The sequence below is a fragment of the Typopeltis vanoorti genome, chromosome 10 (assembly GCF_054136105.1).
Source record: "Typopeltis vanoorti isolate ZY-2024b chromosome 10, IOZ_Tvanoo_1.0, whole genome shotgun sequence".
NCBI lineage: Eukaryota > Metazoa > Arthropoda > Arachnida > Uropygi > Thelyphonidae > Typopeltis > Typopeltis vanoorti.
Genome location: NC_143558.1, coordinates 78,797,952 through 78,817,800, shown reverse-complemented (window position 1 = coordinate 78,817,800; position 19,849 = coordinate 78,797,952). Strand labels below are relative to the sequence as shown.

The 19,849-nt window shown below is 35.9% G+C and overlaps 1 protein-coding gene across 3 annotated transcripts in view; it reads left to right on the top strand.

Moving 5' to 3' along the window:
- Ehbp1 (Eps15 homology domain containing protein-binding protein 1) overlaps positions 1–19,849 on the top strand; it is a 462,410-nt gene that overhangs the window by 423,169 nt on the left and 19,392 nt on the right. For all 3 annotated transcript variants that reach the window (XM_090398822.1, XM_090398820.1, XM_090398821.1), the window contains one exon: positions 13,525–13,639. In XM_090398822.1, coding sequence (XP_090254948.1) covers positions 13,525–13,639 — 115 coding nt within the window. The remainder of the gene's footprint in view (positions 1–13,524; positions 13,640–19,849) is intronic.

Genomic DNA, 19,849 nt, shown 5'->3' with positions numbered 1-19,849 from the left:
AACTACTCTCTGATATCTCCATCAACCACCCTCCTATCCATATCACCAACCCTATTTCCATTCCCATGCGCTGCAGTTTACTGATTAGAATTCCATGTGGTATCCTGTCAAAGGCCTTAGCAAAGTCTAGCAGTATCACTGTAAATCCATTACTCTTATCCAGTTCAGCCGTCACTGTATTATAAAACGTGAGCAAGTTGCTGAGGCATGATCTACCCTTCCCAAAACTATGCTGTCCTCCATACAGTATCCCATTTTCATCTATCCATTCCTGTATTCTTCTCTGGACTAGTTTCTCCAAGACCTTGACAACAATTCCTGATATGCTAATCGGTCGGTAATTTGCAACAGCAGTCTTGGAACCTCCTTTATGCAATGGAATTATTTTCCCCTCTTTCCATCCCCTCGGGACTAACCAAGAGCTGAGACTTAAATTAAATAATATAGTCAAGGGAACTGACAATTCCTTTGCCGCTTCACGTAAGACTCGAGCTGGTATACCATCCAATCCCACAGATGTATTTACATTAAGGTTTTGTAATATACTATTCACCTCCATTTTATTCACTTCATTTCCTGTATCAGCAATTCGTTCTCTCATTCCTGCAATATCACAGCCTGGATGATATACTCTTGCAAAGTGTTCGCTAAGTAATTCTACGAAGCGAATTCCTTGTTCTCTAGCATCTCCAGATAATAGTTCAGTTAGTGAACTATTAGAATATAATGTATTTTTTTGTTGTTTTGATAATTGTTTTAACCCATTTGCAAAATGCATTTTATCTTCTAATTTAGGGAAATGATTCGTTTATTTGTTAAATTCCATCTAACGGAATCATTATTTTAGTTTAATATTTCTGTAAACCTGAATTTATGAAGTTTTTCTAAAAGAAAAAGCTGCTTAACCGATACTTAATGCCAATAAAGTTTGGTTTGTATTACTGCCAGAGCAACTAAGGCTGCTAATTGCGTGCGTTCTTCTGTCCGGTTTTCCTGTTTTGCACAGCAAAGTCCTTTTAATCTGTATGAGACCTGCAACTTACCTTCTAAAAAAAAAGAACCCTTATGAAAGTGCTTTGCATCCTAGACGGGATTCGACTCTAGGACTTTCCAACTTGAGGTCAAATGTCACCACCTCCTCGCAATTACGCTACAGAGCGGCGCTAAGTTTTGATGGCTTTAATGCGATCATGTGGTATTGACCTGGGAGATTGTTAGATGTGCTGAATATTCTGTTAAGAAGGGATATATGTGGAATTACAAGGCTGATGATTATGACAAGCTGAGAAGTCAGCTTTCAGCAGTGCTATGGCATGATAGTTTGAATGGGAGAGATGTTGATAGTGCGTGGGAGATTGTCAAGGAGTATTTAAAGAAAACTGTATCAGACTATATTCCCCAAAGTCAGAAGGAGAAATCAAATAGAAGTAAGATGGATGAATAATAATATTAATCAGGAGTTGTAGATAAAGAAAACGTTGTGGAGGAAGTATAAAGAAAAAGGAGATGAGCGTTCCCATGAGCAGTACAAGGTACAGGTAAAGAGAGTAACCTGCATGGTAAGGAAAGCCAAAGCTAATTATGAGAGAAGCTAGCTTCCTCTCATAATTAGCTTTGATTCCAAAATTAAATTTGAATCCAAAAGAAACCCTAAAGAGTTATTTTGCTACGTGGCAAGTAAAAGGAAGAATAACCATGGAAAGATTACTTTAAAAAGTGTTGATAGTAGGGAAATTACAGAACCAAATCAAATAGTTGAGTTGCTTAGTGATCATTTTGCAATAGTGTACCATCTTGGATGTGATATTGCAGTGTCATTGACTGATGAGAGTCTAGAGATAGACGAAATAGAGGTGCTTAATATATTACAGAACCTTAGTGCTAACCGCCATTGGGTTAGATGGCATATCGGCCCATGTGTTACGAGAATGTGCAAGAGAATTAGCAAATCCTCTAACCAGGCTGTTTAATTTAAGCCTCAGTTCTGGTAAAGTACCAATAGAGTGGAAAGAAGGGAAGATAATTCCACTGCATAAGGGAGGCTCCAAGACAGGTTGAAAATTATAGACCAATCAGTATATCTGGAGTGGTGGTTAAGGTTTTGGAGAAATTGGTAAAAATTTGAATTCGGGACTGGGTGGACAGCAATATGACTTTATAAGGGGACAACATGTTTTGTCCCCTTATAAAGCAAGTTACTGAGGGTAGGTCTTGCCTCAGTAACTTGCTTACTTTCTATAATAAAGTAACAGTGGAGTTGGATAAAGGAAATCCTTACTCAGTGATACTACTGGACTTTGCAAGGGCATTTGACAGGATTCCACACGGAACTCTGTTGCATAAATTACAAGCATATCCATACAGCAAATGGGTATGGATCCGAAGCTGGTGATTTGGATTAGAGGGTGGCTGGTGGACAGATATCAAAGAGTGGTTTATGGAGGGGCTGAGTCCAGGAGAAGGCAGGTGACTAGTGGTGTACCTCAGGGCTCAGTGCTTGGTCCTCTGTTGTTTAATTCATACATCAATGATATTGGGAATACTTTGAAAGGAAATATCCACTTGTTTGCTGATGCTGCAAAATTAGGAAGAGCGATAATCAATTCAGATGATGTAGATATCTTGCAGGATGATTTAAATAGGCTGACGGTATGGACTGAGGTAAATGGCTGTCAGTTTAACGTGGCTAAGCGTAAGATGATGCACTTCGGGATGAGGTCACATGCTGTTTACTATATTAACGGAACTGAACTGCAAGAAGTTGACGAGGCAAGGGACTTAAGTTTAAAGAGCATATTGCAAAGATTGCCAAAACATCGCATCAAATTACATGGTTGTTGAAAAACACACTAACAAGCAGGGATAAGGAAGTTATTATTCCACTTTATAAGGCATTGATAGGACCGCATTTGGACTATTGCGCACAGATCTGGTTACTTGGATTTCTTGGTGATAAAGAAATGGTGGAGAGGATTCAGAGGCGAGTTACAAAGATTGTTGCAGGTTTGTGGGATGTTCCCTACGAGGATAGATTGAAGATCTGTGGGTTCCAAAAACTAGCTGATAGACATAGGAGAGGAGATATGATAGAGGCATAGAAATTATTAAAGGGATTTTATATGATTGATGCTGATGACATTTTTAAAACCAGTGCAGGAAGGGAGAGAACGAGGGGCCATCCCTGGAGATCATGTAAGAGTGCGGTCAACAAGGTTGTTAGGACTAGATTTTTTGCTTGGAGGGTTGTGAATGGGCTGAATGCGTTGCCAGAAGTGGTTGTGAATGCTTCGTCTGTGAATGAATTTAACACGTTCATTGCCGATCACGCGATATCGCGTGTTGCGAGTTCTCATCGAACGGCCGATCATGCGTTATCGCGTAGACGTCGCTAACTAAATATAAATAAATAAAAAAAATTTGGCCACCACACGAAATTCCAATTTTCAGCTTTGCAATGAACGTGTTAAGAAGTATGATAAGTATTGTGTAAATAATGGTTAGTGTGTCAATGTAGGGTCTCCCGCGATGAGTCTTTTGACTCCATGGAGACACCGTTATAATAATAATCATTCAGATAATTGTCGGAATTCGGGAGTGTAAAGCTGACTGTATAATAAATATCCCCATTTAATAACTTTAATAACAAGGAACCATTATAAAACTGGGTTTTTAATTGGTCTGAGATTTTTGTACAGAGATGTAGTCTACTAGTTTCGCGGACTTTACTGTTGGCTTCGTCTGGGCACACAAAAAGCAACAAATAAAGCCTAAAAAATAACAGATACAAGCTGAAGTATCAGGTTAAAACATAACCGAATGCTAAATATTATCAAAATTCAAATGAAACGTTACACCAAACGCATTTAGCGTGTATGTTAGCAATCATTGTTATACAGGCTCGTTCTATAATTCGCTGCGAAGTTGAACTCCGATGTGTTGAGTGATCTTATGAGGGTTTTCCATATGACACCAAGGATCATCTCTTGGTTTCTCTTAAGGCTGCCTCTTGAACGGATCACTACTGCAGCTTCTTTGATGTTGCAGGTACGAAAAATCTTCTAAGTACGGCATAGTAATTTTATCGCATTCAGTGTTGTGATTGGTATTAGAAAAATGAAGAGCTAAACCGGAATTGTCTTAGAAGATTTTCATACCCGCAACATCAGAAGCTGCAGTAGTGATACGTTCAAGAGGCAGCCTTAACAGAAACCAAGGGATTACATCCATGGTGACATATGGAAAACACTCATCAGATCACCCAACACATTGGAGTTCAACTTCGCAGCCAATTATAGAATGCACCTGTATAACAATGATTGCTAACATACACGCTAAATGCGTTTGGTGTAACGTTTCATTTGAATTTTGATAATATGTAGCATTCGGTTATGTTTTAATCTGCTACTTTAGCTTGTATCTGTTGTTTAACCTGTTTTTGTGTGCCCAGAGGAAACCAACAGTAAAGTCGGCGAAACTAGTAGGCTACATTACTGTACAAAATCTCCGACCAATTAAAAACCCAGTTTTATGTTTCCTTGTTAATATTCAGTGGTCGAAAATAACATTATCATCCTCATTTAATATTTTATCTGCTTCATAATTACTAATTGAAAATCATTCAGTGCCTTGATTCGTTTATACTTTATAGAGTAAACTAAATATGCCGATGCATTTTGAAATTCCGATCTTAACCATTTTATTTCACAATTAAGTTATAACATAATTCATGCTTATACAAAATTATAGTCACGTTTCTTTCTTTATCGGATGACCAAGAATCTTGCCTAACTGTGTAGCAGAAACATGACTGTAGCAATCTAGATATTATTATTAGGTGGTCTGTGTCAAACCGAGTGTTAATTTTTCATCAGTCAGTATGAGTGAGCCACTCTGCTTATAGGAGGCGTGTAGTAGTTTGCAAAAAAAAGTTCCATTTTTATGTAGACAGAGTTCTTTCCATATTATATAAACCCCCATCACGTGAATCCACTTTACTAAATGTGCTGTAGGTTTCCAACCTTTCTAAAGTGAAATTGGCATAAAAATATACTTAGCAACTTTATAGAGTCTCAAGACTCATTGCGGGAAGCCGCACTGCCATTTTAGGGAAGAGTGAGAATAATTAGACTAATTGACATTGGATTGGGACAATATTCGTTACTATTAGGTATACTTGTGTACGCTATGTATCGCTGTTTACTGAAACGTGCGAATAATTGAAAGTGGAATCAAAATATGTTTAATGAATGAAGTCTACTGAGATTAGATGGGGAGAGCCAGTAAATCAAGTATTGTTTCAATACTTCGTTCATGCTTTGTGTTTACTGTTACTTAAGCCTAACTTAAACTAGCAATAAGCTTTAAATAAGTGAAGCACTGCTCATATGTTTCCTTTTCAAAATGATGATAAATGTATTTTTCTTTCTTTTATTTATTTGAAAAATAGGGTATTATTGGGAATAATTTCATCAATATCAAAAGAAAAATGTGTTTCCATAAAAAATAAAAATAAAAACTTGCACTGTATTAAAAGAAAGAAAACTGGATATTCACTGCTAGAATAAGAACACGCATTCACGGCAAATAAGTTTAATTAAAGGCAAAAATTGGATACAAATATTTCAGTTTCTTAAACCATCGTCATCAATATGATGAATGAATAATTGAACATTCAAAACACATCAGTGGTATCTTTCTCTGTGTTTTCCTGAAAACACTAGATTAAAAGCTATTGTAGTATATATATATATATATATATATATATATATATATATTTTTTTTTTTTTTTTTTTTTTTTTTTTTTTTTAAATACAACTTTTAATTGCACTTTCCCATATTTTAGCTTGGAAAGTCTGTCATTGAGATTTGGACGATGAACTTCCCTTTCTTGGAAAAGTTCGATTTTGCAAGTGCTTCTTTGTAGCAGCTTAGCATTGTCCCAAGAGATCCTATATAGCTAATGTTATTTATTCCATGTTCTACAAGGTCAGAATTATGACGCTTATTTAGTTCTACGGTATGGCGCAAAGAAAACAGTATTGAAATTCGACACCCGTTTAATTCATAACAATCTCGTTGTGGTTATTCGGTACTGATTTTTCTGATCTCTCTTTTTTTTTTTCTTTTTTGCGCCATACTGTATGCCACAGTATGGATTTTTTTTTCTAAAAAATGGATTTTTTAATTTAATTTTAATTTTATTTTTTATTATTTAAATTTAATTTTAAAAAAAGAAAGATACCATTCTCTGCATTCGCATTGTTTTAAATTTTTCAATTATTCATTCGTTCACAGTAATGATGCTTTAAGAATCTTAAACCGAAATATTTGTATCTGATTTTTACCTTCAGTTAAACAGGGGATACTGATTGCGTTTGTAAAATATGACAAATCTTTTTATACTCTGTATATTTAAATATCAATCCCAGCATTAATCTGTCTGAATGCTTCGTAGCGATATACGCTGACGAGATCACGTTAACGTCTAAGAACAATGGGCACATGCTTACAACTAATATAAATTATCAGAATCGTACGCCATATATTTTTTTTTATCACCATGTTGATTTTTTACTGTTTATAAGTCTCTCTCTATATATGAGCCTCCGTAGCTCAGTCAGTTTCGACGATTCCTTTTAGTTCGAAGGACCTGGGTTCGAATTCCGTCTAGGACGCGAAGAACCTTTATCAGGGCTTTTCAAATGAAGGAAACATGCAATTTATGTTAATTGCGTATGTTCTAATGGCCAGTTTGTCTGTTTTGATGGATGAGAAAACCAAAGTTTCCAGGAGGAAAAAACCTACCGCTTCCCCATTAGAACACAATTAACATAAATAAGAATACTTGCCTCATAGCCTGAATTGCTTAGGCTGTAAATCCACAAATAAACCAATCCCTCTATATATATACTTTGTTTTCTTCACACTTGAAGAAGCCTCATGCATGTACTTGAATGAAACTAGTGTAGCTATTACATAACACAACTTATTTTTGCGTTTCCTCTTTCCGGCTTCAGTCATATGAAATTTCTATATATGTCTATGTTACCGGCCAAGTGTACATTCCAATGTATATATAAGTGTGGAGTAGTTGTTCTTAGTTGTATGCACTACGAGTGCTTGAAGAAAAATTGTAAAATATTTAATAGGAATTCGGACTGTATGTCTGTAATAACGTAAAAAATAATAAATTTCCTAGAATTGAAAAACAATTTTATTTAAAACATACTGAAATAACCAATATTAAAATTACAAAATGCAAGTCAGTTTAATAATGATAGGCCTACTACTGGCAATCCAGGTGTTTAGATCAATTTAGCATTTTGAATTGCGACTGCAAGCATGATCTTGCCGATGTACATTGCTACATATATTAAAAAAAAAAGTATGCGACTCCTTTGCAGTGACTAGTATTCCTTGTTTTTGCATAAACGTTGTCATAATTCAGTTTACACAGGTTGATGAAGAATTGCGCTTGTTGTTTTTCATGTTGCTCTTGCTATAATTAAAAATAATCGATAAATTAGTATGTCTCATGATATCGATATTTTTATTTAAAAATCAAGATAAGAACCATCGAGGAATTTTAAACAAACTTCTCCCATAATGTGCTTAATTAGTTGCAGCTTTGTTAATTACGTTTATTTGGGCCCACTCTGTTTCGTTACTTTAATACCGTAGTCGATTCTTGGAAGAATAGAAAGGATGCCGCCGAAGATTTCATCTCATTAGTATATCGGACTTTACATTAAGTCCTTTTTTTTCCTCCTTTCAGAAATACTTTAAAGTCTTAATGAAGGCAGTTCAAGTCACTAATGGCACCCATAAAACATTATCCGAAGGTTGGTTGTGACTCACCATTTTTTATTACTTTATTGTTAACTCGCTAACTTCTGAAACAAATGAAATGCTACTCTTGAAAAATAAATTTCGTTCTGCTTTTTTTTTTCATTCAAAAATAATAATACAAAAGAGACTTAACTTCATTCATGACGATATCCTTTAACAATAGCAAATTTATTTTCTTTAGCGCTTGTTTATGATAGCAAAACTAAGTGGATCTTATGAAAATAACTAATAGCCTTTTAATATGTTCGAAAATACGTTTTTGCCATGGATTGAGAAACACAACGTTCGTCATTTAAGTAATAAAGCTGAAGGCATATTCTTTAGCATGTTGCAACTTTAAGGTTAGGCAAATTGCATACATGATCTCCTCATTAAAACTTGCGCGTGGATAGTTTAGCTATGAATAAAATTAACATTTTAAGTTATCAAAGATGTTTTATAACAGCGATCCAAATACTGATAAAATAGTTTCTGCTAAACTCAAATAAATTACCCAGAGTGATTCGAACCCTGCCTAGAGGAATATAACAAACTGACATATTTTGGATTTAGATTTCTAAAATTATACAAATAATTGAAGACTTTGCAGCAAGAAGGGGGGGAGAGCTCTACTTTTATCAACTTTTGGAAATTAAGTAGAAACTATTCAGAAAAATATTTTTGGAATAGTTCATTATAGAAATGTGTATTCATAACTCAAATGTGTATATTTGAATACACATTTGAGTTATTAAAGTAAAATCCTTTTACCTCAGAGCTGTATGGATTTTCAAAATTTGGAGCTGCTCCCTCTTTGCGCCAGTTTCATAAAAATACGCTAATTTAAGGCAAGTAATTAAAATAAATAACGAAATGTTATTACAAAACTATTTATTATTAAATGGGAATATATCAGGAAAAACCAAACAACACAGTTTTATGAAAATTACAATGAAATATTTATAATAAAACATGAAGTACTCGAGTTGTAGGGTGCAAATATTATCACTATAACTCTTTTACTGAGATAAAGAGCCAATAGGCTTTATTGGCTCTTTTTTAAGTGGATGTTGAATCCAACATTATTTCTTAGCCGAATAAGAAATTCAAAGATAGAAAATCTAAGAAGACTTTCATGCCGAATATAGAAAATTATAAACGTTCGGCGAGTCCAACACCTGGTACATGCTGGGGCAACTCGCAGTAAAGGTGGAGTAAGATCCGATCACTGTCCTTAGTATTTTCCCATAATGTAAAACACAACACCTAGGAGATGTATGTTGTTATACATTATGGGGGAAGGTCACTACCCAGACCGGTTTCGACCTTTTTTTCTTTTCTTTTTTTTTTTTTTTTGAGGTGTATTTAAGTAAAGACTTTTCTAAAAATTAGGCGATCCCCTAGACCACTCCCTGCGAATGTCCGAAGGATCGTCCAACTCAGCATTATTCCACTCAGTGACAGGCTCACCTTGTTACCAAGAAGAACGTCTCAGCGTTGGCTCTACCCAGTGACAGGCTCACCCCCACCACAGCCATAATCTCAGCGGTGGCCCCCACTCAGAGGCAGGCAAAAACCTACCCCAAGCAGAGCCTCTCATACATCAAGGATCTAACCTCTCATCAATGAGTAGATAGACCCAGATGTAAATACTGAGGTTGCAGTAGTGCAGAGCTTATTTCTTTACTGTACGAGTCGCTAAAAGGCGCACTACTAAATTACTGAGATAAAGAGCCAATAGGCTTCACTTCGGCGAAGTAAATTTATTCAAATTAAGTGGATATTGAATCCAACATTATTTCTTAGCCGAATAAGAAACTCAAAGATAGAAAATCTAAGAGTTTCATGCCGAATATAGAAAACTATAAAAGACCTTCCCCCATAATGTATAACATACATCTCCTAGGAGTGTGTTTTACATTATGGGAAAATACTAAGGACAGTGATTGGATCTTACTCCACCTTTACTACGAGTTGCCCCAGCATGTACCAGGTGTTGGTTTACGCTTGGACTCGCCCAACTTTTATATAGTTTTCTCTATTCGGCATGAAACTCTTAGATTTTCTATCTTTGAGTTTCTTATTCGGCTAAGAAATAAAATGTTGGATTCAATATCCATTTAATTTGAATAACATAACTGTTTTGGAGTTGCCTCGTTCTTATCGTCGATTCAGCGGTTTTTTTTTTTTTTTTTTTTTTTTTTTTTTTTTTTTAAAGACATACAGTGCAACCTGTAACTCAGTTTCACCACAAATGAAGCTGTCTTCAATTTAGATTTTACTGAGTGACGGTAGAAGTTTCAGAATAAACCACCCTACCGCCTTCATCTTCTAGTTGAATACGATTTCCACTATGGTATGCTCATGCGGATTAGGTTTTTTGTTTTGTTATCCTAGCCTTTAGTAATTGAAAATCAATTATTTCGCAATGTGTTTCTTCCATATTAAGTTTTGTTCTTTAATTACTTGTTTTATTAAGATAATTTACTTTATTTTCTCGCTAATCTTTTTAAAAATTTTATTACAAATATTAAAAATTAAATATACACTAAATGGGTCCATTAGATGGATCTATCCATTTAGAAGTAGCACTTTCTTGAGTTCCCAGAACTGCCTTGACTTTCCTGGACGTGGATGCTACAGGTATGCAGACTCGATCACATCCCACGATTGCTTCAGATTGGAGTACACTGTATTGGGATTCTGTGCCTGAAAAGATAAATGAAGTATGATAAAGCCCCACTCATGCTTCTAAAACTATCCCGAAGATGGTTTTAGAAGTATGCTTCTAAACATGTGACATGGCGCACTATCATGCTGGAGTTTAATATTACTAGATTTTCCCCCCCCCACACACACACCTTTAATGTCAGTATCACGAAGTAAAGGTAGCAAACGTATAACACATTTAATACTGCGGGTAGGCGGCTAAGGAAGAAACAATCGTGGAATCCCACTCTGTAGACCAGACACCTGGAGACGAGTTAAACAAGTAGTCAGGGGTATTTATTCAGACGTCGCTCCAGCTGATATCAGCGAACCAAACTTCTGCCAAGAAAACATTCTCACGCTATCTACACACACTACCTACCAACCTGTAATAGTATACCATGGCAAGATTTGACTATTGATTCATTTTTCTCGCCCTATGATCAGCGTTGAACAACTGGAACCAGGATTTTCAGACTAAACAATCTTTCTCCAGTTATCAGGTGTTCGTTGTTCATGCTCCCACTGCTGTGCATGTAGTTTTACAGCTGTCAGGAATAAAACTCGGCGAAGTCATCTGCTATCATACATTTGTGACATGGATGCATTTTGCATTCCGACATGCTACTTTGCAATTTGTTGTATTGCGCTTTCATCTGAGCTATTGTTACTTGCGCTGGACTGCACGATTCTTGCATACAAGAATCGTGCAGTCTAGCATAGGCCACAATCGACCTCTCACATTAACAGGATTGTCGTTAGTTGGATGTTTTCTAGTTGTTCGCTCATTCTCTGTACATACTAGATACTGTTGTGCAAACATTCTCGCAGAGCAGACGTTTCCATGTTATTTGTAAAAGCATGACTATCATAATGCACCCAAATTCACTAAAGTTGCGACATTATATGAACTGGAAGAGACATGCGTTCCTGTTTTTTATGAAACAGTGGACTTTATTAAAGATAAGACGTACCTAAGAAACGAGCCATTCATTTTACCTATGTTTCCTTTTATATTCTTTACCCATTTCATTTTTTGAAAACAATTTCTTAGGGTAAAGTGATCTCTCGTATTGCCTTCTCTTTCTCTAGGTCTGCTAGAGAGATAGAGTAATAAGAGAGGTCGCCATCTGTATATCATTGCTATCCTTTCCCTCAGTAAGTCCTTATTGACTGCATATCCCATTCATAAGTTAACTGACAACAGTACTCCACATTTCTCGTTTCAGTGTAGAAACAGAATTGTATAAATCTTAACAGCTGATGTATATGCCTAGTCAACTTCTCGCTGAGAGAAAAAATGAATAAATTTAAAAAATAAAAAAATTAAGCTTAGTTTATTTTTCGATACATGTAAAGCTTTAAAACAATAACCTTGGGTCATTATTCAGCCGAAATGACATCTGTAATTTCTCCGCTTTGCTCAAAAAGCTGCTAAAACTTGGCAGAAATACTATCTATTCTCAATACAACTTCAAGCATGCTCTGCTACTTCATCCTCTTTAGTCATTCTGGCTGGCCCTGTCCAATGGAACAAGCTTTCTCCCCATCAGTATTTCTCAGCGACTACACGCGTTCATTTATTCAAGGGAAATATCAGTAAATTCACTGCATAGGTCCCACAGAACTACATCTGCTTGTTAATTCTGGCTTTTCACATCACTTACCTATAACTTCCGCAGTATCTAAAATCTTATCTCCTGCTAAATCCATAAACTTTTGGTAGGGAAGGAAAACAGTGAGCCTGGAAATTATGATGTGATTCATGGAGAAAAGTGCATTTCTGATTATAAATAAACGTGGAAATACATATCCACAAAACATTTCCAGTTTGTATATTCTCCTCATATCAAAGTTTGTTGGAAATAGCATATGCCGTGATGCATGGAACCCTGACTATCAAATCATGCCATTATTGAAAAGTAGTTTGAGCTTCATACTCTTACATGTTTCGACCGTAATGTACTTCGTATGAGACCAGTATTACTGTGTCTTAATTGTGTGTATTCACCGACTAGTATGTCTGTTTTGTGGGGAGCCTCCATGGCTCAGTCCGTTACAACGTTACGTTGATTCCCTTTGGTTGGACAGATCGGGTTTGAATTCCTTGTGGACAAAGGGATTTTCAACTGCAAGTGGGTTAGCCTTTCTCATGTGGAGAGGGTGAAAAGTTTTTCATCCCACAAAACAAGCAAACCGGCAAGAATAGTCGCATTTAACAGACATAAATACACTGGCTTCATAATTTTAGTCGCAAAAACAAACTCGTTTTCCGGAATGGGAAAGATAAGTTAGCCTACCTCATATAGCCAGGTCGCGTAACATATCTTTCAGTTGAAAAACCTTTATAATGGCTCTGCTTACTAGAAAGGGTTAGAACCTGCAGTTTTCTAAAAAAAAAAAAAACAGATGCCGCGATATTACGGACGAGCCATCAAAGAATTTATTTCCGCTGCAATATGAAATTCTTTGCAAATGGACTCCAGCTAGATAGTGCCTCCTGTCATGCTTTGAAGATAGCAATATGGAAAACTTGGCTGTCTGGACTCTCAATCACAACGAAATGAAGGATGTTCATTAAGAGAGCGCGATAGATCTCTCCATGAATAGATCGCGATGACTTGTCTTCGGGACGAATTAGGGGTTTGTGTAAGTGGCACATACAGTAATTCTTGAGTGTACAAAATACTTGTCAAGAGTGTACTCCGTAAAATAGTTATATTCATTAAATCTCGCGATATCTGCACCATATCTATACAAAATACATTGCATAGTTTTAGAGTCTGTCATGCATTTAAAAATATCAGCTCACTTCCTAAAGTCAGCATAGATTCAGAGGCTGTAAATATTTTTTAAGTTTAGAACCTCTTAAATTTATTTAAATATATATATATATATAATCATTGAGCTATAAAGTACATGAAATTTACAAAATAAGTTTAAATTTCTCCTGAACTGAAAAGTTAAAGCTGTGATATTCCATTTCAGATTGGCAAAAAACTGAAGAGCTTAAAAATCAGGAAAAGATGTTACTTGACAAGTTGGTAGCCATTGTGGATAAGAGGAACGAGCTTGTGCAACATCTGGATTCACAGGAAAGAGCGTATGTATAGTTAAATTATACGAGTAAGGCTGACTCAAACGTTCTCATACTGCATTTTCATAATTATGTACGTGCTAAACGAAAGGGCCTTGTGAGCAAACTATATCTATTTTTATATATCTTTTGAAATGTTCAGTTATGATTCCGTTCGTGAAAACTTAATAAATTATATCAGGATTCTTGACAGAAGAGCCTAAAGGCTTCAGTTGGCCAAACAATACCATTTAAAGAAAATATAGAAACTGTCTTCCACTTTCACAATTTTATAGTTTCAATAGTGTGCTTAATAATAATAATAATAATAAACGGATCTTTAATATCCTGTCTTTAAATAGTATTATTTGGCTTTAGGCTCATTTGTGACATGGCATTGTTGCAGTATTGAAATGAGGAATTTTCCCTTGTAATGTTTCTACCTGGCCTCTAAAGAGAACCATATAATTTGAAGCAGCTGTCAGGGCAGTGAAACCTAACTCAGACGCACTAATAGAGGGAAAGGTACGAACTTCTAGACTAAGTCCGTCTTTTACGTAGTCTATTATATAGTCCACTCTAATGCTGAAAGTTGTATTCTCATAAACTCTCTGCCACTTTCGAAACTTTATGGTTTCAATATGTTCTGAAGAAAAAAGAATAGATCTATAATATCATTTTTGTTTAATGGTTACGTATTTTATTATGTAAAATGAATTTGGTCATGCCTCGACTCAGCGCGGTCAAATCCAGTCCTGCCCCCTTGTACTAGATTGTGGGGGTAACTCCAAGATAAACTGTGTACATCATCTTTAGCTATGTAAGGTCTGTCTACAGAAACTGCTGAAATGTTTAACAAGACCGACACCAGAACAACTTCAGATTGATGCTGAAGTTTGTGAAGGAATGTTTTGTCAGAAATGAAATGCGGGTATATTTCAACTACTCAGACACACAAAATCAGTGTATAACTCCCGGTGAAGCAGCATTCCCGGTTCCGATGAAAAGTCGATTTTATAACAAAATAAGGTCAGGTGTCATAAAATTGGGACTTCGAGGACGTAGTTCACTCTGAGTTGTGAAAGCACACAGATATCAGGGAACTGAATGGAGAGCTTCCTCCTCACCCAGCATTCTTCTATAGCGTTGGCACCATCTAATTATCATTTTTTGTTTGATACTTGCTACCGGAGAGATTGAAGTTGAAACGAAGTGGAGAGAGAGAGGTTTTTCGTCTCCGAGGACAAGGTCTAGTATCATAGAGAGATAGAAATACGAATATGACTAGAAATCATAAGAATATTATTTTTGTTTATTGACTGTTTTCTTTCTTTCCTTTTTCTCTCTTTGAAGTCCAGACGATGATCAAATCTGTAAAAGTGGCCAAGATACGGATTTGATTCAAGTCTTATAAATAGGAATGATAACTTATTTATTTGTACTCATCAGTCCTTCTCAACGTAGCAGCTTTTTTTTTTTTTTTTTTTTTGCGTTGTCTTAACCTCCGTTTCCAATTATTACCCCTAAAGTTAGAACTCCCCAGCCGCTTTCACGCCTAGATTCCAAGTCTTCAATCTAAAGTACAAATTTACTCTCTCTATTTACTCAGACTAGACCAGCCTGGAGTCTCGAAGAGAAAGAGAACTACAAGACACAATAACTTCATCTAAACAACACTATTTTCAAGGATTCTTTCTATTCATTAAGATATTAAGTAAGCTCTGAAGGAGAATATATAGTGTGCTGATGATGTAAAGCTGGGAAGAGCAGTAAAGAATCACGGAATTAATATGCCATCCTTATTCACTCCGTGATTCTTTACTGCTCTTCCCAACTTTACATCATCAGCACACTATATATTCTCCTTCAGAGCTTACTTAATATCTTAATGAATAGAAAGAATCCTTGAAAATAGTGTTGTTTAGACGAAGTTATTGTGTCTTGTAGTTCCCTTTCTCTTCGAGACTCCAGGCTGGTCTAGTCTGAGTTCTGGAATGGAAAATGAACTAGAAGAAGAAGAATTTCCATTAATAACAATATTAGAAGATTTGAAGGAAGGATAAATCTTGATAGAATAAATGCATTCGATAATGTACAATGAAACAAGTTTTTTTAAAAAAAATAATACGATAAAAGAATTAATTGTAGAGATGAAAAGCCAATTAAGAAATTTTATGCGAACCGAAATTAAGAAAAAATAAAGAGAAGTGCAAGACAAGATTGCGCCCTATCCACATTATTTTCAGTCTTCAATGAAGGGAATAAATGTGAATGGAGTTGCAAATACATATAATACGCTTTATTGATTAGCATAATTAGCTGGGGGGAATCCCACCAGATATGGTGGGATTGTCCGAATATATTGTATAATGACCCGTGGAACAACAGGGCTACAGAGGACTAATAACTGGATAGCAAGGGAAGTAGCTCTTCCATGATTTTCTATTATATTTTGGTCTTTCTAGACTAAATATTATTTTATTCCGATCCTAATGCTTTTAGAGAATTTGAGGATTGGGGGGTTTCTCTTCTGTCTTAATTCCAGGATATGGTAGGTATGACTCGTTAGCATTTGGTCGGCGACGTACCTAAGAGAAGGTAACTAAAATCAAACACTCTAGTCCAACAAGTTGGGAGTTCCACTATAGGCCAGCTCCCACTCTGGATAATATTGCTTCGAATCACAGAAAAGGAAATATCAGGTGGATCTCCTTGGCGACAATTTTAAAAGAAACGGACAATGATTTTTGTCACATGGAATGTACAAAGTCTAAATACTAAATATCATGAGGTAATTCAGAAATTGAAAAAGTAAATGTTATGGTCTTATCAGAAACAAAGAAGAAAGGTAAGGGTTTGGGAATATTGGGTAAATATCTACATATGTGGAGTGGGATGGATAAAAGCAGAAGAGCTAAAGCCGGAGTATCTAACCTCATAAAAAGAAGAAATAGGGGAAAAAAAGAAGTAAATGAAAAGTTATTCTTAAAGTACATGAACTGGAATTTTTAATTATTGGAAGTTATGCTTAATGTGAAGATACCTCATTCAATGAAAAAGTAAGAGTATTGTAAATATCTCAGAAATAATTGAATCAGAAGCGGGCGCATGGAATTATTCTTGTTAAGAGACTTTAATAGTCGAGTTGGATGAAGTGATAATCATTATGCGGTGGGACATTATGAAGAAGATCATGTTAATGACCATGGACGTAGGATGATGCAGGTGTCTGAAAATGAGATGTCAGGTGTTAAATGGATATTATAAACGCAAAGATATACATAAGTTTACATTAACCCAGCCATCTAGAGCTCTGAAATCAATAACTCGTGTACTGGTAGCCAGACAAGAGAGAATAACAATAGTGCAACATATGAGTGTGGTCCGTGGAGTTGAATGTAGGACAGCTTATATGGTCATAAGTAGATTTTGTGTCCTGTATTTGACCTCCTGTTACGTCTAGGAGGTCAAATACCTCACATGATGATGGTAGAGTTAACTGAGATCCCAATATACATAATGGGATTGTTATAAGATAATAATACATATAATTTGTATAGACAATGTCTTGAGCAGAAATTTGATTTAACAGAGAGGGATCTGCATCTGAGTACAACGCATTTAAAGAAATGTGTACGCGAAGCTGCTGAAGAGGCCCTTGGAAGAGAAGATAAGAGGCGAGAAGATATAAGAATGGATGAGTCAACAAATGAAGAAGATGGAAAAGAAGAGGTGATATAAGAGATAGTACCAGTAAAACTCTTCAGAACAGAGAGGAGTACAAAAATATTAAGAGTAAAGTGAAAATAATGATGATTAAGGCTAAAAAGTGCGGGAAAGAAAGCGCAGTGAAATTGAACGGGGATATAGTTGTTCTGCTGCGGTATGAGTCCCATATAGATTCCGAGCGGAACTTAATGTAATTTTACATCAAGATATTATGAAAATTTATTATATTTGCCGTCCTTCTAGGCCGAGTGGTTAGCATATCCACTCTCCGACCAACAAGCTGGGGATACGAATCCCGCCGTGGGCATAGTTCCATTTTTACCTTCTCTCAAAGTTTATCTTTTAGAACTGTGCACTATTCCAGGTTTATTTGGCTGCAATATTTGCTTTAATTTGGCTATATCTGAGAATGCTTAAAAATCAGCCTAATATTACTTGCATTGCTTTCCTCATACTTTATGACATATATCACACGCTAACAAACCTGTTCAAATTCAGTTATTGCCTCCTTTTTTTTTTTTTTTGAGGTTTTTCGATCATTACTCCTACTGAATTACTATACTACTTAATGGCTATTTTCCAATCAGGTGTACTCTGCTTATTCTTTGTACGCAATTTGGCAAAGATGAACAAATTTCGCAATACAATATAATACGATGATTTTTTAAAAAATATATTGATTTGCCTTCAGTTTAACCCAGATCAGGCCTTACGTATCAGATCGAAATGAAGTGCTGCTTTCCCCCACTTTTCATATGAAATATTTTGGCAACTTGTTGGATTTATATAAAATAGCATGAATTTTCAGTAATTTTCTCCTATCATATAGTTTTCAATCCTTTGAGAAGGAAACCATATCATATGGTGAGTTTGTGAAGAAAAGAGCGCAAAACTTGGCAGTAAATTTGTTAAATATGAGAGATGGCAGATTATTACAAGAATCGTACAGTCGAACAAACCGACCGTAATCTGTCAAATGGCAGCACAGTAAATTAATGAACTCCACAGGAACATATCGAAACATACAGTACGGATGTGGTAGCAGACGATCTTCAATTTGTCAGTCGTTTCACATTTGAAAAGTAGAAACGGTTGCGTAGTCCAACGAATCCCACTGCGAGTTATCCCATACTAACTGCATAGTACGGCGACAACTGCATGAATCTGCAGAGGTATCATTTCAGCACTGCAAACTGATGTCGAACTGTGTGGGAGTGTTTTTGGAACACCAGTTAGATTCTGTGTTACTGGTGGAGCGATGTCAAACGTCCACCTGCCAACTAGGAGCGTCCCTGCTCTCCAACCAGTAGACTGTTGATTCGAATTCCAATATCGCATGGATGTTTAGAACATAATTCGTAAGCGATTTACTTCGCAAGGTAAAATCTGTACAGTACTAGAGGCGGGAAATGGCTTGGGAAAAGTTTCGTATTTCGTCTCTAAAGTAGGATTCTCGAATTATCTGTATGAGAAAAATCCATCCAGTACGAGTTGAGCCCTCTGCTGCATCCCTCTTCCAATGGAAAGCATTTTATGTCTTAATAACTGTCTGTTCATGGGCTGGTTTGCTTGTTCTGAGGGAGGAAAACCCTCTACCTCCGTATGAGACCGGCAAATCACGATTTGATTGAAAAGCCCTGAAAAGGTTCAAATTCACGTTGTAGACGGAATTTGAACCTTGGTCTTTGCAACCAGAGGGCTTGTCCATACCGAGCTACGGAGGCTTTAAGGAAAATCTATATTACATAAATAGCATATATAGTTTTGCTTGTGGTGGAATTTTTGTTTGTGTCTGTGTGTGAGAGAGAGAGAATGCAACCTTCTTTCTCTCTCTCTCTCTGTCTGTTGTAAGATGTGGATAATAATTTGACTGAATAATGCCTAGACAAAAATTGATTATTTTTGTCTAGGCAAAAAAAAAAAAAAAAAAAAAAAAAAAAAACTTTTTATTTTATGTTACTCGAGTTAATTAGCCATATACTATACAGGATACTATGCGCTTTGTCACAAGGCCTGGATCTTTCCAGAAACACGAGGACTGGTTTGTTTCTCTCACTAGATCTTGTAGTCCGCTTGAGCATTTGAGATTAAGCGGAACGAACAGTTCCATCACATATCCGCCATAGCCCATTCTGAGGCATCTGCGGAATATGCCCAAGTTTGCATGCACCAGAGGGATTTGGGGAAATTCATTGCCATTAATCTGTAAATGACTAAAAATACGTGCTATATAATTATTTCATTATAAACATATTTTTTACCAGTAAAACCTGAACGTTTTTGGAAACTTAATTACTAAATACAAAAGCCTGGATAGCATTATTCAGAAGACAGGACGAGGAAGTCTGTCATCTTTCAAAATTCTGTTCGATGGTTAGATATGTCAGATAATTTTTAATAAAAAAATAATTTAGTATTGTGCTCATTTCCAGAAATAATTCGCATGGACTTCATTGCTATAGCTTAATCGATCAGCAGAATGGCTATCCATATTTTTTCTTCGATTTT